The sequence below is a fragment of the Cyprinodon variegatus genome, unplaced genomic scaffold (assembly GCF_000732505.1).
Source record: "Cyprinodon variegatus isolate N-32 unplaced genomic scaffold, C_variegatus-1.0 Scaffold192, whole genome shotgun sequence".
Taxonomy (NCBI): Eukaryota; Metazoa; Chordata; class Actinopteri; order Cyprinodontiformes; family Cyprinodontidae; genus Cyprinodon; species Cyprinodon variegatus.
Window position 1 is genome coordinate 181,794 of NW_015150645.1, and position 18,169 is coordinate 199,962.

The following is an 18,169-nucleotide window of genomic DNA, read 5'->3' on the forward strand; positions in this document are numbered from 1 at the left end:
CGGATCATGGCCAGGCAGACAACAGTACATAAAAGTTTTTAGAGAAGAACAGATGGAAGATGGGACAAGAAGGGAGAACGAGTGGCATGGCAAAGAAAAAGCTTATAAAGAGCGACAGAGAGTGTTTAGCAGATGAGAAGGGAGCTGACAGAGAGAAAATGTGATAGTGGTAAAGCAGACAGACATTTAGGTTAGTATTACATCAAGAAGACACTACTGGACTTGGCATTTATTAAAGCCACTGCTTAAAAGGTAAGGATAACAAATCCGCCAACCATCTGCTCGGCAAATACAGTAAATTAGCCTGTCAACAGGGGGAAAGGGCAAACAGAGAGGGTGCATATGCAACTGTGCTAGTTCAGATGTGGTTAGCACTTGTCATGGCAGCCAATCTGCCACTGTAGCTCCCCATCGTACAGATAATTCACCACAGCAGAGGATGGAAAAGAGTGTCTGGAGAAAAAGGGAGAAGTGATGAATGGAAGAAGAAAGGTGGGAGTGAGAAGGTGGGGGCTGAAAGATGAGGTTTGTTTTTCAGGAAATGATTACCTACTACTTCTTTTCAGGAAGCTGGTGACCTGCTTTATTTATATATATATTTTTTTCTTTTAAAAAGCCTTTCCTGGAGCAATATCTGGTCACCCTGCGTCTGACCAAAAATTAGTTTATATCTATTACAGTGAGGTTTATTTAGGAATATCCTGCCTGGAGCAGGGAAGTGTAATAGAACCTGAACCTCAGAAACAGCTCATTGCTGAAAATGCTGCCATCTACATTCCTCTTTGATTCCTAAGCGAATATTCATCACATTTTCATGTGTTTGCCACAGCTGGTCCATAGATATGAGAGCGGTAATGTAACTGATTGTGAATAAAATGACTAATCACTCTGTCTTTCCAGTTCCTGGTTCATTTCAGCACACATGATGCTCTGTGCCCCCTCTGTGTCCTTTTGTGTCATTACCCAATGCTCCCTGATGATAATGGACTCAAAATTAGAACAACCAGAGCTTGACTGATAGCTTGCCAAGTTTGGCTTTAAGGATAATGAAAAATTACAAGCTACAATGGATTTTGTTTGGGTGCTTTCTCATTTCCACAGCCTGCAGGTTTCCAAACATGTAGCTAGAATGAAAGATTGTTATTTTTATTATACCTCTCTAGGAATCCTCCCATATTCAGCATGTACAGATAAAACCATGCTATCTTGTAATAATACTGAAGAAAAAAAGCTTTTGTATTTGGAAAAAGGTAAAATGCTGTAAAGACTACAATTTCCCCATTGTGGGACAATAAAGGGATTTTCTATTCAAGTCTAGTCTAATTGCAATTCAATAAAGAGTTTGTCTCTTTCCTACAGTATTTCATTAATGGCCACAAACCTCATTTCTACATAATTTTCTGTGATAAGCAAATAAACATAACTGTGAACTGGAAATAAAACACTTGCTTTGCTCATGTACACATTGCCCCTTGTGCACTTTTTTTTTGAGAATCACCTCAAGCCAAGTCAGGTTAGAAGGAGTGCCTCTGTCAACATACTTACTGGAAATACACTAATGCATCGGATGACTTATACTTTTTTTTTTCTCATATCAGCGTCAGATCTGTAATTTCCCTCTGGGATTATTAAAGTATGTCTGATTCTGATATGTTACCCACATTTGATCACAAATTCCACCCCCTCTATTTGCTCTCCATCATTAATGTTTTCTTAATTTGTTCATTTTTTCTTTAAACTGGGAGTTATATGTTACATTTATTAACATTGTGTCATTTTTATCATATCAATGGAGGAAGAGAAAGTAATATAGGGTGTTGCACTATAACACACAAGCTCGCACAGCTGCTGCCAGGGTAAGTATAGAGTTGGAGGGAGAAGTAGAAGTAGTAAGTTTACGCCATGGTAAGCTTTGATTTTGGAAAACAGCACTTTAGTGCCCCTTGACAACAAATATCGTCATGGAAACACACTGTTAGAGCCTATTGAGGAGAGTAGACAACTTTTATATGCGCTATGAAGGTGAAGATTCTCAGTCATCCAGGTCATAGTCATTCTAAAAAAGTTAAAATGCGCTAGTTTTGGCAAACAAATTATCATTTTAGCTCTGTGTTTGCCATTTGTGAAATAAAACCTAATTTTAGAGGGAAAATAAGATTGTCATATTGTGTCCCACTACACTTCATACTGACAAGCAGGCTATACTGGGGCTCATAAATTCAGAAGTTTTCATTAAACTCATTATTAAAAGGCTCCAATTTAGTTGTAATCCTGTTTTGGATTTTCTAATAAGCTGCAGCATTTCTACTTAAATGTTTAGTCCCTTGTGTTTAAGTGAGGAGGGAAATTTTCAGTTGTTTGTAAATACCACATATTTATATTTTTAAGGTGTTTTTTTGTTCAAAAGTTTTAAAAAAAGAATCAGAAACAAAACACCTCCCATTAGCCATTCTGTTATCACTTTAAGCTGTTTGCAGCCATGTGTTTTCATTTTCAAATGCTCATCTGTAAAAGTGAAATCTAATTTTATAAATACATTAAATGTATATTTATTAATTTCACAGGGAGATGGAAACAATAAGGTGTGGAGCCACTAAATGAAGGATATAGCGTTAGATGAAGAATCTGTGCTGCTAAAGTTAGTCAGGGCTCCAGCACCACCAAGGTGAAAAAAAAACACCACAGATTTAAGGCAACATCTAAATCCGAACCACAAAAATTGATTGTATTTGTAGTCTTATGTTGACACCAGTTAAAATCAAGTTGCTTATTTTAATTGTATAGTTCTGTGTTCCGTTTCTTTTTTTTTATTTTTATTGTATTTGTGGTTATTAAGAGAATTCAAGTTGGACTATAGTTGGACAGTGCATTTCCCGTCTATGTCCTAAATATACATAAAATATTTAGGACAATATATATCGGCCAGAATATCGGATACCGTTTTTTTAAAGCCCCCAAAATCATGTCGACCAACATAGATATATATATACATATATTTGATGGTATACCAAGGAACAACATTTTTTTTTTTTTTTAGATTTCGGAATATTTGTTAAAACTATGCACTTTTTCCTTATACTTGACATTTCTGAATTAATCTGCACTGGATCTACGTTCACATTAAAAATAAAACATACACTCTCCATTTAGGGCTGTAAAGTTTAAAAAACTGCCTCAAGGGGTATGTTTACTGTTGCAAACCGTTGTGTTTGCTAAATCTATCTCAAATCCTCTAATATTCACCCTATACAGACAAAACCATGTTAACTTGCCATTGCGATAACAATGAATAAACTCAGTAAGGGATAAAGACGGAGAAAATGGAGAGTAAATGAAATTATGCAGGCTAAAAATGGAAAAGGTCAATATAAAGGGAAGATGAAGCCATTGAGATAGCTTCAAGGGGAAAAGCAGGCAGCTGCATTAGAGCCATAGCTAAAGCGATAACCTTCTCGTGTTTGAAACACCAAATCAGTTTTTTTGGCCCACTTATAACGATTAGCATGTAGACGGTCGAGCCTTCACAGATACACACCAGCTTCTGTCTCCTGAGCAGATACAGTGTCGCCATTTCTCTCACCTTACCCCAGAGAGCTTTATCAGCAACTCTGAACCATAACTGCGTGTACTGTATGGGTAACAGTATCTACAGCTTTATTGTCTCTCAAAAGTGGAGATACATGCACGCGTACAACGGACAGGGTAAGTGATCTGAGGACGGTTTCATATTCATGAGAATCAGCAGCCGGGTCGTTCTTATCAGCTCTGCTCAGCCTCACAGCTCCATGCTGTCACAGCTACGTCGGGCTGTCTGACCGGCAGCACAGAGCCAGCAGGCATTTAAACACCAGAGGACCAGCAGGAGGTGGGAGGAACTATGAACAGAAGGGAAAAGGAGGGAGTGCTGGGAAAGATGATGAAAGGTGGAGGGTGCAGAGATGAAAGAAGAGTGGTGAGGAGAGAGAGGAAGCAATGAAAAGAAAGAGATAAAAATCCAACAGAGGTTGGAGAAATCATACTCAACACTCAATCAGACAAATGCAAAAAAAAAAAAGGTTAAGGGGGACTGAGAGATACAGCAACTGCATATACAGAGCAGTAACAGAATGCATGGATGGGAGCCTAGGGATTGCAACAATAATTCCAATCTAAAATTAGTCTCATTTTCATCAAGTTCTCCCTCTCTGTAATTCTGTAATGCAATATGCTTAGCGTCGGGACTCCTGGACCCCAGCGGGATTTGATATGAGAAGATCCGGAACCTCTTCAGCCTTCCAGGAAGGCAAATGGGGGGACATGCACATTCAGTTACTGCGCACGTAAGAAAATGAATCAATAAAAAAAAAACTTGTTGGCATGCAAAAAAGCACTTGACAGACTGAAAACTTGTTGGCAAACAGAGACATGTGGGCATGGGAAAAAAACCACCAACACATTCTGCAAACACATATGCATGAAGGCACAGAGAAAAGAAAACAGGCATATTATCTCAGTGAAGTCTCAATCCACTCATCTTGATGAAAATAACTAAAAAAATGATCTCTAAATGCCTCTTGGTTTGAATTTTCTGTGCTTTTTTATTTTATTTTTTTTTATCTTTCCCTAAAATATGAAAAACAGAGATATCTGAGGTGAATTCTGACCTGTGAGAGAAGGAGTTCTTGGACAGATTCAAGTAGGAGAGGTCAGCGCAGCAGCCCCGCAGCAAGGCCCCAAATAACTGCCAGAAGAAAGACAGATCAATACAAACAGTCTGTTCAAAACTGCTTGGTGATCACTTTGCACAACAGTTATTCTAGGCGGAGAGAGAATGTTATAGCACAGATTAAAGCAGACAAAAAGTCATGCAATCCTTTTTTCTGCAGGTGACAGATAAAAGAAAATCCTCACTTGACGTGTCATGCAAGTAGTAAGAAAGATGCAGGTGTGAATAAGAATCTAATTACACTATATTTCAGATGGATTTAAACAGAATCCCGTATCTCTAATATAAATGTCTTCTTTCGACATGAAAGTATAAATGTTAGCAGATTTCAATTTTCAGCCAGGTAATAGACTCATTTCCAGAAAGATAGAGCACAGTATACCTTCAAGATGTGTCATGAAATACTGGAATGTAAATGATTGTTTAAACATAACTTCCTTCCATCTACTGCATAACAGCAATCCTTTGTAATTTTAAGTTATCTTAACATTAACATGTTTAAAAACAATCTAAGATATACATTTAATCAAAACCCAGTATTAATTATATTTATGTTAATTTCTAGCGTTGGGATGAATGCTAATTTTGAAGAAAGATTATACTGTTAGACTGAATTGGGTCTCATGTTTAATCATTTCACACATAGTTACAAAGCTGCACATTCAGGTTGACTTCCAAAATTAGCAGCTATTAAAATAAAAGACCCACTGTTGGAGATATAACTTATCTTCATCAATTATTTCTACACTTTTATCCATTGAAGGCTTAGTGGTGCCCACTCCAGCAGCCAGTGTTCCTACCAATCTGTCAATGTGTGCATGGAAAGTGCTCACCTGTCAGATAACTGTGCTAATTCCCGCCAGAGGGACCAAATGGGCAATAAGAAGTGTAATCGTATAGCGGTGAATCAAAGTTGAGCCCACAGTGCAGAAAAAAATAATTACCTACTATTCTTCAATTTGTTATCGTACATATTCATCAAATGTCGAGTTTTACATTAAAAAGGGAGAGAATACCTCAGAGAGCCTTAAATTAAAAGTGTGCTGAGACCCATTTGGTTTCTGTGGCTATAGAACATGATCAATGTTAAACTATTATTCTAGCCTCCATCTATCAATGGGCATATTAAATGAAACGCTCCTCTTGTGAGGATTTTTCCAGCTTTAAATAGGCAGCTTTAATAAGTGGGAAAAAAAAAAAGAACCGGAAGCCAATTACTCTTAGAATAAAGTGACCCAAAAGTGATTGTTGGACTCAACAACATTAAAACACTTGAGACGGTTGTCATCATTAGTGAGAGGTCAGACTATCTGACAGGTTCAGCCATTTCCTACCGACATAATCATTGCACAGTTTGTCTAATCAAGCATAGACTGAAGATTTTTGCAGATAAAAGTAAAAAAAGTATCAATAATTCAATTAAAACCCAACAGATAAAAAAGGACTTAAAGTTAAATGAGATGAAAAAGACAAGATGGACAAGATGAGCGCATCCTAGTCAGAACTCCGTCCCTACTGAGGAAGAGCGAGATTGAGAAGTTATAAAAAAGCAGAGTAGATTCCAAGCTAAATCTGTGCTCCACATTACAGGAGGATTGGTTTCTCAGGGGCAGCCATTTCACTGCGGAAAGGATTCTCACTTGTCAATTTCTCCTCTAATGGGGTGTTTAAACTGCTTGAGTGAGGTGAAGAGCAGCAGGAAAAAAACAACAACAAACAAATCACAGAAAACTCAGAAGTCTTGGAGCGGATAAACCATTAGGTTGATTTCCTTAGTTAAAGTAGAAAGTCAATCAAAAAGGAAACATTTTTGCTCAATACCTCATTTGGCTGAGAAGATAACTTTTTGTTATTTATGTTGCGTATAAAGTGGTTATGATAGGTATGTATGAAACACAAGCGCACTGATGGTGGCCAGGCCGTTTACCACGTATTTAAAATGTTTCATCCTCATAGAGGTCATAATTTATGTTATCACAATTTTCTATGTTAAGTTAAAGAATAAAGACCTTTACATCCAAGTCTTATTCTTTTTTTAATATCAATCTTTCCTCCTTTCTTCTCCCTCTCCCCTTTTTATTATTTCTTCTTCTCCTGTCTTCTTGATTTGATAACACCATAACCGTTTTATCGCCCCCATCTCACCTTTTTGCCATTTTTTCTACAGTTTTTTAATAATGATACTTCCTCTCTATGATTTACCAAAATTTACCTTAAAGTTATTTCTCTAGTTGGGTGAATTGCAACACTTTGTGATACATAGCACCAAGGGTGGAAAGTAATTAGTTACATTTACTCACATTACTGTAATTTAGCACAATTACTCTTTGCGAGACAGAAAAGAAAAACACTGCAGCAACAGTGATCCACCTGCTGAGTTAGTAATCACATCTTAACATAACCCTAACTATTCATTTGGGCCCTAGTGCTACTTCCAAAAACCTTGCTTTGCTTGCAGTTAAACTGGTCCCAGCACAGTAAACTTTTTTTGCAAATAGATATTGAACTGTCTAAACTTAAAAACTCAACAGGGAACTTCGCAAGCAAGAACAGGTAAGTGAGAAAAAAAAAAAAAGGTTTTAGAGTTTAATTAGAAACTATGCTGTTTTTCTTTGACAGTGGTGGATGGTGTTAGTTTTATAATTTTTTTAAACATTACAGAACACAATCTAAATATATAAAAAAACAACATAATTAGGATAGAATGAGATGCACATTTAAAAACTCAATAGTAGCATTAAATAGGTGGACACTAACTGATTAAATATAAACAATATAAGCTTTGTGTGATACATGTGACTGATTTATAATGGCTGAAGGTAAAAAGCAAAGCATCAGGCACTTCGTTTGGAGTCTGTTATTTAAAACACAGAAGGATATTTTGTGTTCCTGTCATCTCATACAGCAGGGGTCAGCAATTCCAGTTCCTAAGGGCCGGTATCCTGCAACTTTTAGATTATGACTTGGTCCAACACACCTGAATCAACTGGCTGCGTTTCCTTCTCAGTATGCAGTCATTTCGTCCAAGGTCTTCTCAATAATCTCATTACTTGATTCAGGTGTGTTGAACCAAAGGCACATCTAAAAGTTGCAGGATAGTGGCCCTTGGGAACTGGAATTGCCCATCCACCACACAGATATAGAAGCAAACTTCTAGGAGTTACTGTATATCTTCTCTATTGTCTGTTTTTGCTGTTTTGTTTTATTTTTTCTCTTTTCATGCACTGCTTTCTCCCTCTCTCTTTCTCTCCACTTATTCTAATCCTCTATTTCTTTCTCACCTCTCTTTCTGTCTCAGTTGCAAACAATTTTTACTCCCTAAATATATATATTTTTAAGTTCAATGTACAGGTATCAAGCGGAACCTTATGGCAACAGTCATAATGGTCTGCTTGCGAAAGCAAAGCTAGATGATGGACTATCATCTAGCTTTGGGACATCTAATCCTGGAGCTATATTGGCAAAACAAATAAAAAAGAAATAAATTACAGAAGGATAAGAATTGAAAAGCACTTATTTCTGACATGATGGAAAAACAACAACACTGAAATGCATTGATATAAAAAAAAATCACATTAGAGGCAGCAACCACCCATAGTACACATACAAAGAAATCAAAGCTCTTTAGTCATCAAACAAGTGTATGAATAAAAAAACAGGATGACACATAAAGACAAAAATGGGTTTAATATTTTGTGGAAATTTTGTCTTCCAAAATCCCCTGATGATTAAGATGCTATTTTAACCATTTCTTTAACATTCTGGAGCCTAAAAAACATGGTTGCTTTCATCTAACCTAACCACATTCTCCCTTTATTTCTCTGCCTTGTCTAATGGTTGTGCAGCAAATCTTAAACAACCTATGGTATGTTTTGTATAAATACCTTGGTGTTCACCTGGACAACAAACTAGACTAGAGACACAACTGTGAAGCCGTCTACAAGAAAGAACAGAGCAGAGAGCAGAATGTAGTTCCTAGGGAAGCACAGGTTGTTCACTGTTTGCAGCAAGATGCTGCATATCTTATAAGTCGGTTTTGGTGAGTGTGCTCTCTGCCTCCATCATCTGCTGGGAAAACAGCATCAGAGCAAATGAGTGAAACAAGCTGATAAAGAAGGCTGGCTCTGTTCTAGGAACTCCTTTAGACCCTCTGGAGATTATTTCACAAAGTAGAATCCTTTATAAAGTGAAGAATGTGGACAATAGTGAGCATCCTCTGCATCAGATTTTTGAATAACAACAAAGTATTTTCTGTCAAAGGCTTCTCCAGATCCATTGCAAGGAAAACCAATACAGAATCGTCCGGCCTACCCTATCAACACCTACAACAACTCAATGAAAACAAAAATCCTATGAGTTACAGCAAAATTACATTTTTTATTAGAATTTCCTACAAGAGCAGAGTGCTCATAGAGGCTATTGCGACTAAATATATTACTTATTGTTTTCATGGCAATGGTTCACACTCTTTCTAAGGCCCCTCTGTGAGTCCCCCTTGTATTTTGATTTTGGACAGCTCTTCAAATCTTTCTTTTGATTCCCCTATCAGAAGTTTTGCAGGGCACCAGGCCACTGCTGGTTTAGTTTAGATATGTTATGTTTTGTTTATTTTATTTCTGCAAAGGTTTTTTTAACTTTCTTGGCCAGTCAGACACTTTACTGAAGTTAACACTAAACTTTCAAAAAACAGCCTTAATGCTTACTAATAAAAATGACGCCACAAACCATTGATCAAGGAGTCTTCTCAGCAACTGATTAATCAGCAATTGTCATTTGTCCTCAAGTGAAACGCTCCTGCATCACCAATGTCTGGATTTTGCACTAGGAAGGTGTAGTAATTAAACAAATTAACAAAAATCTGATAAATGACAACATTTGGTTAATGGGGAATAAGCAGTTCAGACAGGTTTTACCCCAAGTGTTTAAAGAGCAGAACACAGTTTATACTATTCTCTAAACTGAAAAGGAATCTTGAAAAATGGACACAACTTGTCAAACTTAGCAGAGCAGAGCAGCTGAACACAACAATAATACCAAAAGTTTGTCAGTAAAAAATTAAGAGGAAAATATTCCCTTTTTGTTGGTACATTGTTATGTTATTATATAGTTTGTAAAATAGTTAGGTTGGAAAAAAAACTATTCTTTTCTAAACTATTAACAAAAAATGTGGTAACTAACTGCACTCTGTTGATTTAAACAACCTTTTCAAATAGCCAACATGATTTTCTGTCCCTCTTATTCTTCCTCTCTCTGGATATTAATGGTTTTAATGTGAATTTGTCTATTCTTTCTTTTCTTCTTTGAAATTACTTTACTGACTAGATATGGAAAAAAAAATACCAGTTGTCTTTGCCTTAACACTTGCTGTTTGTGTAAAACGCCTCAATAAATACTGCAGGTAACGTCGGGCTTTAGGATGTCGCTGGTAAAACTATCTTGTGTTTGTCAAATCTCTGTTTACACTGGCTTGTTTTTCTGTGTGGGCGGCTTGATCTTACAGTTGGCGTCATGTCAACTACTGACACATTTTAACCAGTTTCTTGGCTTTCAAATGTGCCATTTTGGCAATATGTGGTGTGAATTTCATGAGAGTGACCATATTAGATACATTTTAACATTTATGCTTTGTAATTCTTTTTACTTCTTACTGTAAATAATGGCTCATTACCGTTGTGTTTAGCTTCTGCTATATATATACACAGATTCATATTTATTTTATATATTCATACATGCCTATTATGACAAATAGGATTTTGTAAATTTGTACTTATAGCACCATCCAGTTTAAGCAATGCCAGGAATGAGCAAAATGTTGATCCTTTACTTGAGTTGCATGACTGAAGATGATTTGGTCTGACTTTACAGGTTTGGAGTTTTGCTTTCCTTTGCATTATGAGATTTTCATTGTCATTTTGAAGACATTGCCTGAAAACAAGCAAACAAAAAACAAAACAAAACAAAGGTTCTGACAGCTTTCAATCAACTGTCAGCTTTAAAGTAACATGGGCCCAAATTATGAAGGGAGGACAAGAGGCATAGCCAATTAAGAGGCTTCCCCATGCAAGACATCTAGATTCACATTTTTTTCCCTGACCTTTGCAGATATTTTAAGATTAAAGAGTATAAATATAAACCGGGCTAAAAATAAATATGGTAGAAACTAAGGAAATTTAATATGATAAGATCACTAGAGTAAATACGAAATGTATTTCTGCAAAAAGCTACGGCAACTAACCTTCTGGAAAGTAATCTCTATAAACCTAATAATCCGCTCCACTTTTTTTAGAAGAATTCTTAGGATGCTTTTACTGTCTGTTTAAGGGGTTGCCACAGCTTTAGAAAGTCTTGAGTGAATTTGGTATTTTTCAGAACTAAGCTAAGCAAACATGGCTACTACGGTCTGTCAATTTTAGGCTGATCGCCCCTCGTAACCTCCTGTAAACTACGCGACTCACGATTAATGTGAAAGTCGGCCCGATCGAAAGATTCTCGCACGACTGGAAAAACGCCCCATATCGCACAGAGTACGCCCGGCTTAAGGGTAACTCAGGCTATGTACACACTGAAGGTCTTAATACTTAATTTCGACTTGCTTCTAACATTTGATCTTTTTTATTTTTACTTTAGTGGTTGTTCAAATTAAATGTGACTGCGATCACACTTATGCCTGAATGGTTCAGGCTCCAACAAACAGGCTCATGGAGAAGGAAGGATGGAAGGAAGGACGTCACACAGCAGCAGCTGCATGTGGCTGTTAAAAACAAGACAAGCGAAAAAAATGTCTGCCTCTTACCCCATTTACAGCACCCTCTGAAAACCGATCTGTGCCGAGTTTGGTACGAGCTTGGTTCAATTAACCGTGCTGAGCTCAGTTCCTAATGACCATTTCCCACCACGCTATCATGGTTCCTCGCCTTCTAGTGATGGTCTATGGTACTACTCCTCTCTAGAAGTAAACCAGCAAACCAACATGGCAGCGGCCGTAACATTCAGGAAGTTATGCTTTGTTATCATTGTGATATTTCAGTCAGGGCGAAGAAAGCAACCTTCGGTGAATTTATAATAATAATTCAACTTTATTGTCATCCCAATGTCACAAGTACAGAGCAACGAAATGAATTCTCTGCATTTAACCTATCTCCTTGGGGAGCAGTGGGCTGCCATTGTGCAGCACCCAGGGAGCAGTGTTGGGGACCCAGAGTGGCAGTATGCGGGAGTGAGGGATCAAACTCACAACCTCAGGATTCAAAGCCCTATGCCCTAACCACTAGGCTGCCACTCACCCTGAGATGTACCTGAGAGGCAATTACAGACACAGGAAACGACGGATGTTGAGGTTCATCACACTGCTAAGCAGAATTATCACTGGAAATCATGTGGCGTGGTAGGGAAGCTAGTATTTTTATGAATGTCTGAAATTCTGTGTTCTGCTCATGCGCTCTTTGTTATCTGAAAATGGAGCCAGAACTGAACCACGCCAAACACTACTGATGAACTAGTACCAGTTTAGCGTGGTTCGGTTGTGTCTGGTATGGTCCTGTTCAGTTGTGCGTGCCATTTGCATTCAACAGTTACTGTAGCTCGGTTACCGTGCTCTGACTGATCTCGGCATGGTTTGAAAAGGGTAGTGTAAATGGCGCAGATGTCTCTGTGTTAATATTTGCCTGTTGAGTAATGGAAGCCATCCATATCATCACTGCATCATGACAAGTTTACAGAAGGTAAAGAAAAATAGGGCATAACTATTAACAATGGCTTTTAGCAAAGAGGTCATTGACTGCTGCAACTATAGAGAAGTCTTTGTGGATGGGTAAAGAGAATCAGGACATTGATGTATCTGATAAATTGCAGCATGACAGCTCAAACTGCATAGTCTATGAAAACTAACAAATACATTTCTGATTTAGTGCCAGACATGGTAGTGGCTCAACTCTGACTTTTTTTTTTCCCCCCAGGAGAAATGATCTGAATTGGGCCATTAACCCTGCCATGAAAAAGTCAGACGTGAGTTTTATGTATACTGTATGGGCAAAGATATCAGGATTTTCTGCTTAAAGTTTGCTGAAGTAAAGCAAGATGTCCAGATTCTTATGCAGAAATTTACACAATCACTCTACCTCTACCACTCTACCACCAACTTGTTTTGCTGCAAGTTTTATAATTTTTTTTTTTTTAGGTTGTTCTAAGCTTTGCTTCAGGAAACGTTTGATCTTCATAGTCAATATCAGATGTACATTGTTTATTTTAATACCTCCCTTCACTATTTGTCATATTTTAGTCTTCTGTCTTTTTTTTTTACATTTATCTTAATCTGTCGATAATTAGTATAATTTTTTATGTGATTTTAAAATAAGAAAAAATCTTTCAGCTGTTGCTGACTCCCAACCTCTATTTTTTAGAGCCTGTTGGCAGCACTCAAATTCAGCAGGTTCAGTTATTACTGTTATCACTGCAGCAAGACCAGATTTACTTTTTATTTAAGCCGACCTTAGCTGGGGTAAGTCAGGAGTGCCAGAGCTGCCATTGTGTTATGGGATCTTCTGAGAAACCTTCAATGAGCTTAAAAAAACATTGGTTAAAATTGTAGGCGTAATTCAGGAAAGAGCGAGGCTCTTTCTAGGTTTTTTTCTTTCCAATATAAATAATAGTTTAAAAGGGCATTTTGCGTTAACTCAGCCTAGCGTTGATATCTAGATTTGTTTGACTATCTGAAACATTTAACACTTTTTCACCGTCAAGTTGTGTTTAGAACATATTGGTGAATTTCAACCTCAGACAAAAACTGGTTCATCCCAAAGAAACAAAAACCAAACTAAAGCTGAATGGTGTTGAATATGCAGTACAATAATTCAGTCCAATGAGGACTGTTCAGGCTCTTACAATTGAGAAACCAAACCAAATTTCCTCACAGGTATGGCACAACACAGGAGAGTCAACAGCTCTGAGCAGAGAGACACACAGAGGACAGATGGTTTGAAAGAAATGTAAAGAAAGCATCTTCATTTAAAGAGAAAAGCCATCACTGAAGAGAGGATTGTGATTTCAGCTCCCAAGGATATATTCCTCTGTTTTTTATGTATTCTATAATGTTACACAAGCAGTCTCATCATGATCAAATCAAACATAAAACTCAAATAACCAAGGAGAACAATGGGTGGGTCATTGATTTGCATTTGATTTGGGCAAATATTCCTCAGGTGCCTAAAATACCAGGTATCTAACTAAAAGTTGTTTGTGTGAGTTTTTGTGTTTTATTTTTTGAGAAAAAAAAACAAAACATGGTTTGCCATGACCCGGAGGACTGAGAATTTGCTAAATCATCCCACCTCACAGTGTTTATTAAAAGCAATACACCACCAACACATACAGTATCACCGTCTGCTTCATTTCATGATTCACTTGTGTATTCAGTGATGCACTTTAGAAGCCTTATCAGCAGTGACACAGAGTTAGGCACATTCACATGCAGTCACAGAATCCTTCTCAGACAGAATACCCATATCCTATGAGCCGTTAGCCAATCTACTAATGGAGTGAGACACTACTGGTGCACATTTGTAAGCTTAGATGCAAGAAAAACAACTATGTCACTTTACTTTAGAGATTTACAGAACACTGCATTTATACCATATGTTTGTATGATTCACGAGGGGCTACTGATTTATGTTGCTGTGCCTGCTTGGCACTTTAGCCACACACAGAATACATCTCAAACTGAGTCTACTGAGGTTTTGCATGATGTGCCATTCACATTCAGGACAGCAGTCTGCAGCCCATTTTGGAGATGAAATAATAATAACAATAATAATACATTTTATTTGTAATGCCTTTACATTTAGGAAGACATCTCAAAGTGCTACAGGTAAAATCATCATAGAAGGTTAAAATCAAAATGTAAAACTAAACATTGCTTTAAAACACTTATGAATAAAAACAATAGCATAGTTGTAAAATCATATGGTTATGTTTGGACAGAGTCAATTAAATGGGAAAAATACAAACCAAGTCAACAGTGCAGTCAGTTCCTGAAAGGTCCAAATGGACCAGGCAGTTGGGCTGGGCCAAGAAGAGGTACAGGTTCTGCAAAAACAAAACACAGATTAAATGTCTAATTATTCAGGAAACTAATATTTGGTAGATTCAAAAAATTGTTACCAAACATTTTTATTTATATCTATTGTATTGACTAAACAGACTGAGCAATATTACAAAAACATCTTTATTTTATTTTATTGGAATATTATTTGATAAACCAACATCAAATATTACATTATTTTGAAATGGAATAAAGTGTAGCATGAATTCAGCTTCCTTACATCTTATGTCCCTTGACATAAGACTTCGATAGACCACCACCTATGTTTAGAAGTGATGACATTAGTAAACTAAGTCAATCTTTGTGTAATCTAATCTCACTATAAATCCATTGTACTGTGAAGGCCTCAGAGGTTTCTCAGATTAAGATAAAGGAGCACAGCAAACAGTTTAGGAAAAACCTTGTGGAGAGGTTGAGCAAGTTTAGGTTATTAAACGATTCCTAAAGCTTTGGGCTTCTTCCAGAGCAATGATCGATCCCGCTGAAAACAGATGAGGCATGAAAGAACTGCGAACCTACCAAGACACAGCAATCTCTAAAACCAGCAGATGATGCAAGTACGGCCTTATTAAGAGAATCAGCTAAGAAGTTAATGATAGAAAAACTTCAAAGAGGAGCAGGTCAGGATGGATAATGGTTACACAGAACAACAATCAGCCCTTTACACTAAAAATCCTATGATCATGGAAGTGGAAAAAAGAGGCCATTGATGTAAGAAAGGCATAAGGTGTCATTTTTATTATTTTCTGATGTGAATATTACATCCATTATCAAGACAAAACCTTGTGGTAACATTTGGTATGGATACTCAATTTCAGAATGGACATAGCAAAGCAAAATTGAAGATGAGATATCCTTTATGTCACATTTACATCTCCTAGATATAAATGAGCACTAATCGAGACCAGAGTGGTTTTCTCATTCTTCTCAAATATCTCTCTTGAGAAATAATTCCAACAGTGAGCATTGTGTGAGTTATCTAAATTCTCTTACATCCCTCTCTTTTCAAGATATCAGCTAAGAGGAAAATTTACACATATATTGGCGATTTCAAATATGTCTCAATTTCATCTCCTTACTGTCTCAGTTATGGCTTAGTGAGAAATAAACATACTGTCTGTCACTGCTCACTATATGAGTTCTCAGATTAATCTCATCCCAATCTCTTTAATTCGCATTCAAAACAACCAAGACAAAGTTTAAATCAAATTGGGTGACAGTGGCGTCAGATGCAGGAGTTTGCCTTGCAACCAAAGGGTTGTCGATTCTGGCTTCCAGTGTTGTTGTGTCCTTGGGTGAATGACAGAATGTAGTGTAAAGTGCTCAAGTCTAATAACTAGAAAAAGCTCTATGTAAGTACAGGCCATTTACCATTGCGAAATCTCTTTTTATAATGATAATCCCTCTGAAATATTGCTCAAATGGTTTTCTCAACTCAACCTCTTTATGTCTCAGTGATGATCTTTTTAACTTATATTTTGCTACTTATATGTTACTTATCCTAAGGGACCCTTAGGATAAATAACTCAGAAACAAACAGTGTTGGGCACGTTACTTTGAAAAAGTAATTAGTTATAGTTACTAGTTACTTCTCCCAAAAAGTAACTGAGTTACTAACTGAGTTACTCCACAATAAAAGTAACTAGTTACTAGTAAAAGTAATTATTGCGTTACTTCTGCGTTTCTCGCCCCCGTAACCCTTACCACCCAGCCCCCACCTTCTCGCCATGTGTTTCCAAAGCCAGCTGAATAGAGCGGACGACAAAGACAAAAACCTGCAGAGAGTTTTGCATTTATTGCAACTCAACGTAAATGACATCAGGGGGGAACGCGATGTGAAGTTTTTTAACAGGGCATTCAGATCTGGTGAATGCCGTTAGTCCCATCACCGGAAACAAATGATCACAAAATTATACGTATATGAGAAGCTCAATCTGATCGCTAGAGATGAGATTAAACAACAGATGAGCAACAAATTGTTCCTAAGAGTACATTGAAAGATGGATGGAGCTAAATACAGATCGATCCTGAAAAAGAAAACCAAAAGAACAATAAAATTGCCTGGATGCTGCAAAATGAAAAAAAAAATGAATGCAATTGTTAACCAAAATATAAATCTGATATTTGAAAACTTACTCCTAAAGATTCTCCATCCAAATAACTGAAGCTAAGCTTTTGTGCAAAAGAAAATTGACAAAAAAAAATCTATTCCTTTGATGTACAAAGCTCATAAAGATAAAATCCAGAAGACTCACAACTACAGTTGCAGCAAAAGGTGATTCACAAAGTAATGCATCAGGTGAAAGAAAAGTGAATTCTGTTGCATTTAGACAAAAACAGAAAGCCGCACATCAATTTCCTCACATTTCACTATTATACTTTACTTTATGTTGGTCTATAACATAAAATCCTTATAAAAGTACAAATATGTGTTTCTACACTACACAGGGGGTAATCAATACATTGGTAACGTACTCCACATACATGCAACATTAAATCAGAGATGTTGAAAAGAAGAAAAATTCTTAATTAAATAAACATTCAGTTACATCCTTTAGAGGCCTCAAAACTCAGTAGAAACATTATTTTCATTATTGGGCCACAATTGTGTTCTCAATCAACCCAAAAGACTATTTACATCAAAGTTTCATACCCTAACCCATTTTATGAGGATGTCTGTGTGCATGTAAATATTACTGTGCAGAATTATTAGGCAACATAATAAAAAACAAACATATACCCATCCAAACAGGTGTATGTTTTCCATCCCTGTAGATCTCACATTTCATGAAGATCACAGGTTCTCAATGGGGTTCAGATCAGGTGAACAACGGCACCATGTCATTATTTTTTCTCCTTTTAGACTTTTTCTGACCAGCCATGCTGTAGTGTATTTTGATGCGTGTGATGGAGCATCGTCCTGCATGAATATCATGTTTTTCTTGAGTGATGGCAAATTATTCTTGTACCACTTTTTGAAGAAGGTGTTTTCCAAAAACTGGCAGTAGGTCTGGGAGTTGATCTTGACTCCATCATCAACCCGAAAAGGTCCCACAAGCCCATACCATTACCCCACCTCCACCTTGCTGGCATCTGAGTCGATAAGGAACTTGCTGCTCTTTACTGGCCAAGCCTGGAGCCCATCCTCCTGGCCCATCAAGACTCATTCTCATTTCATCAGACCAAAACACCTTGGAGAAATCAGTCTTTAGATATTTCTTGGCCCAATCTTGATGTTTTGTCTTGTGTTTTGTTCAAAGGTGGCCTATTTTCGGCTTTCTTTGCCTTGGCCAGGTTCCTGAGTATTGAGCACTTTGTGCTTCTCAGCACTCCAGACATGTTGCAGCTCTGAAATATGGCACAACTGG

At 37.1% G+C, this 18,169-nt stretch overlaps 1 protein-coding gene across 1 annotated transcript in view; it reads right to left on the reverse strand.

Annotated features, from left to right (window-relative positions):
- lrrc16b (leucine rich repeat containing 16B) overlaps positions 1-18,169 on the reverse strand; it is a 131,215-nt gene that overhangs the window by 46,978 nt on the left and 66,068 nt on the right. The window contains exons 14-15 of the mRNA XM_015379428.1: positions 14,708-14,785; positions 4,644-4,720 (exon numbers count right to left, since the gene is read on the reverse strand). Coding sequence (XP_015234914.1) covers positions 4,644-4,720; positions 14,708-14,785 — 155 coding nt within the window. The remainder of the gene's footprint in view (positions 1-4,643; positions 4,721-14,707; positions 14,786-18,169) is intronic.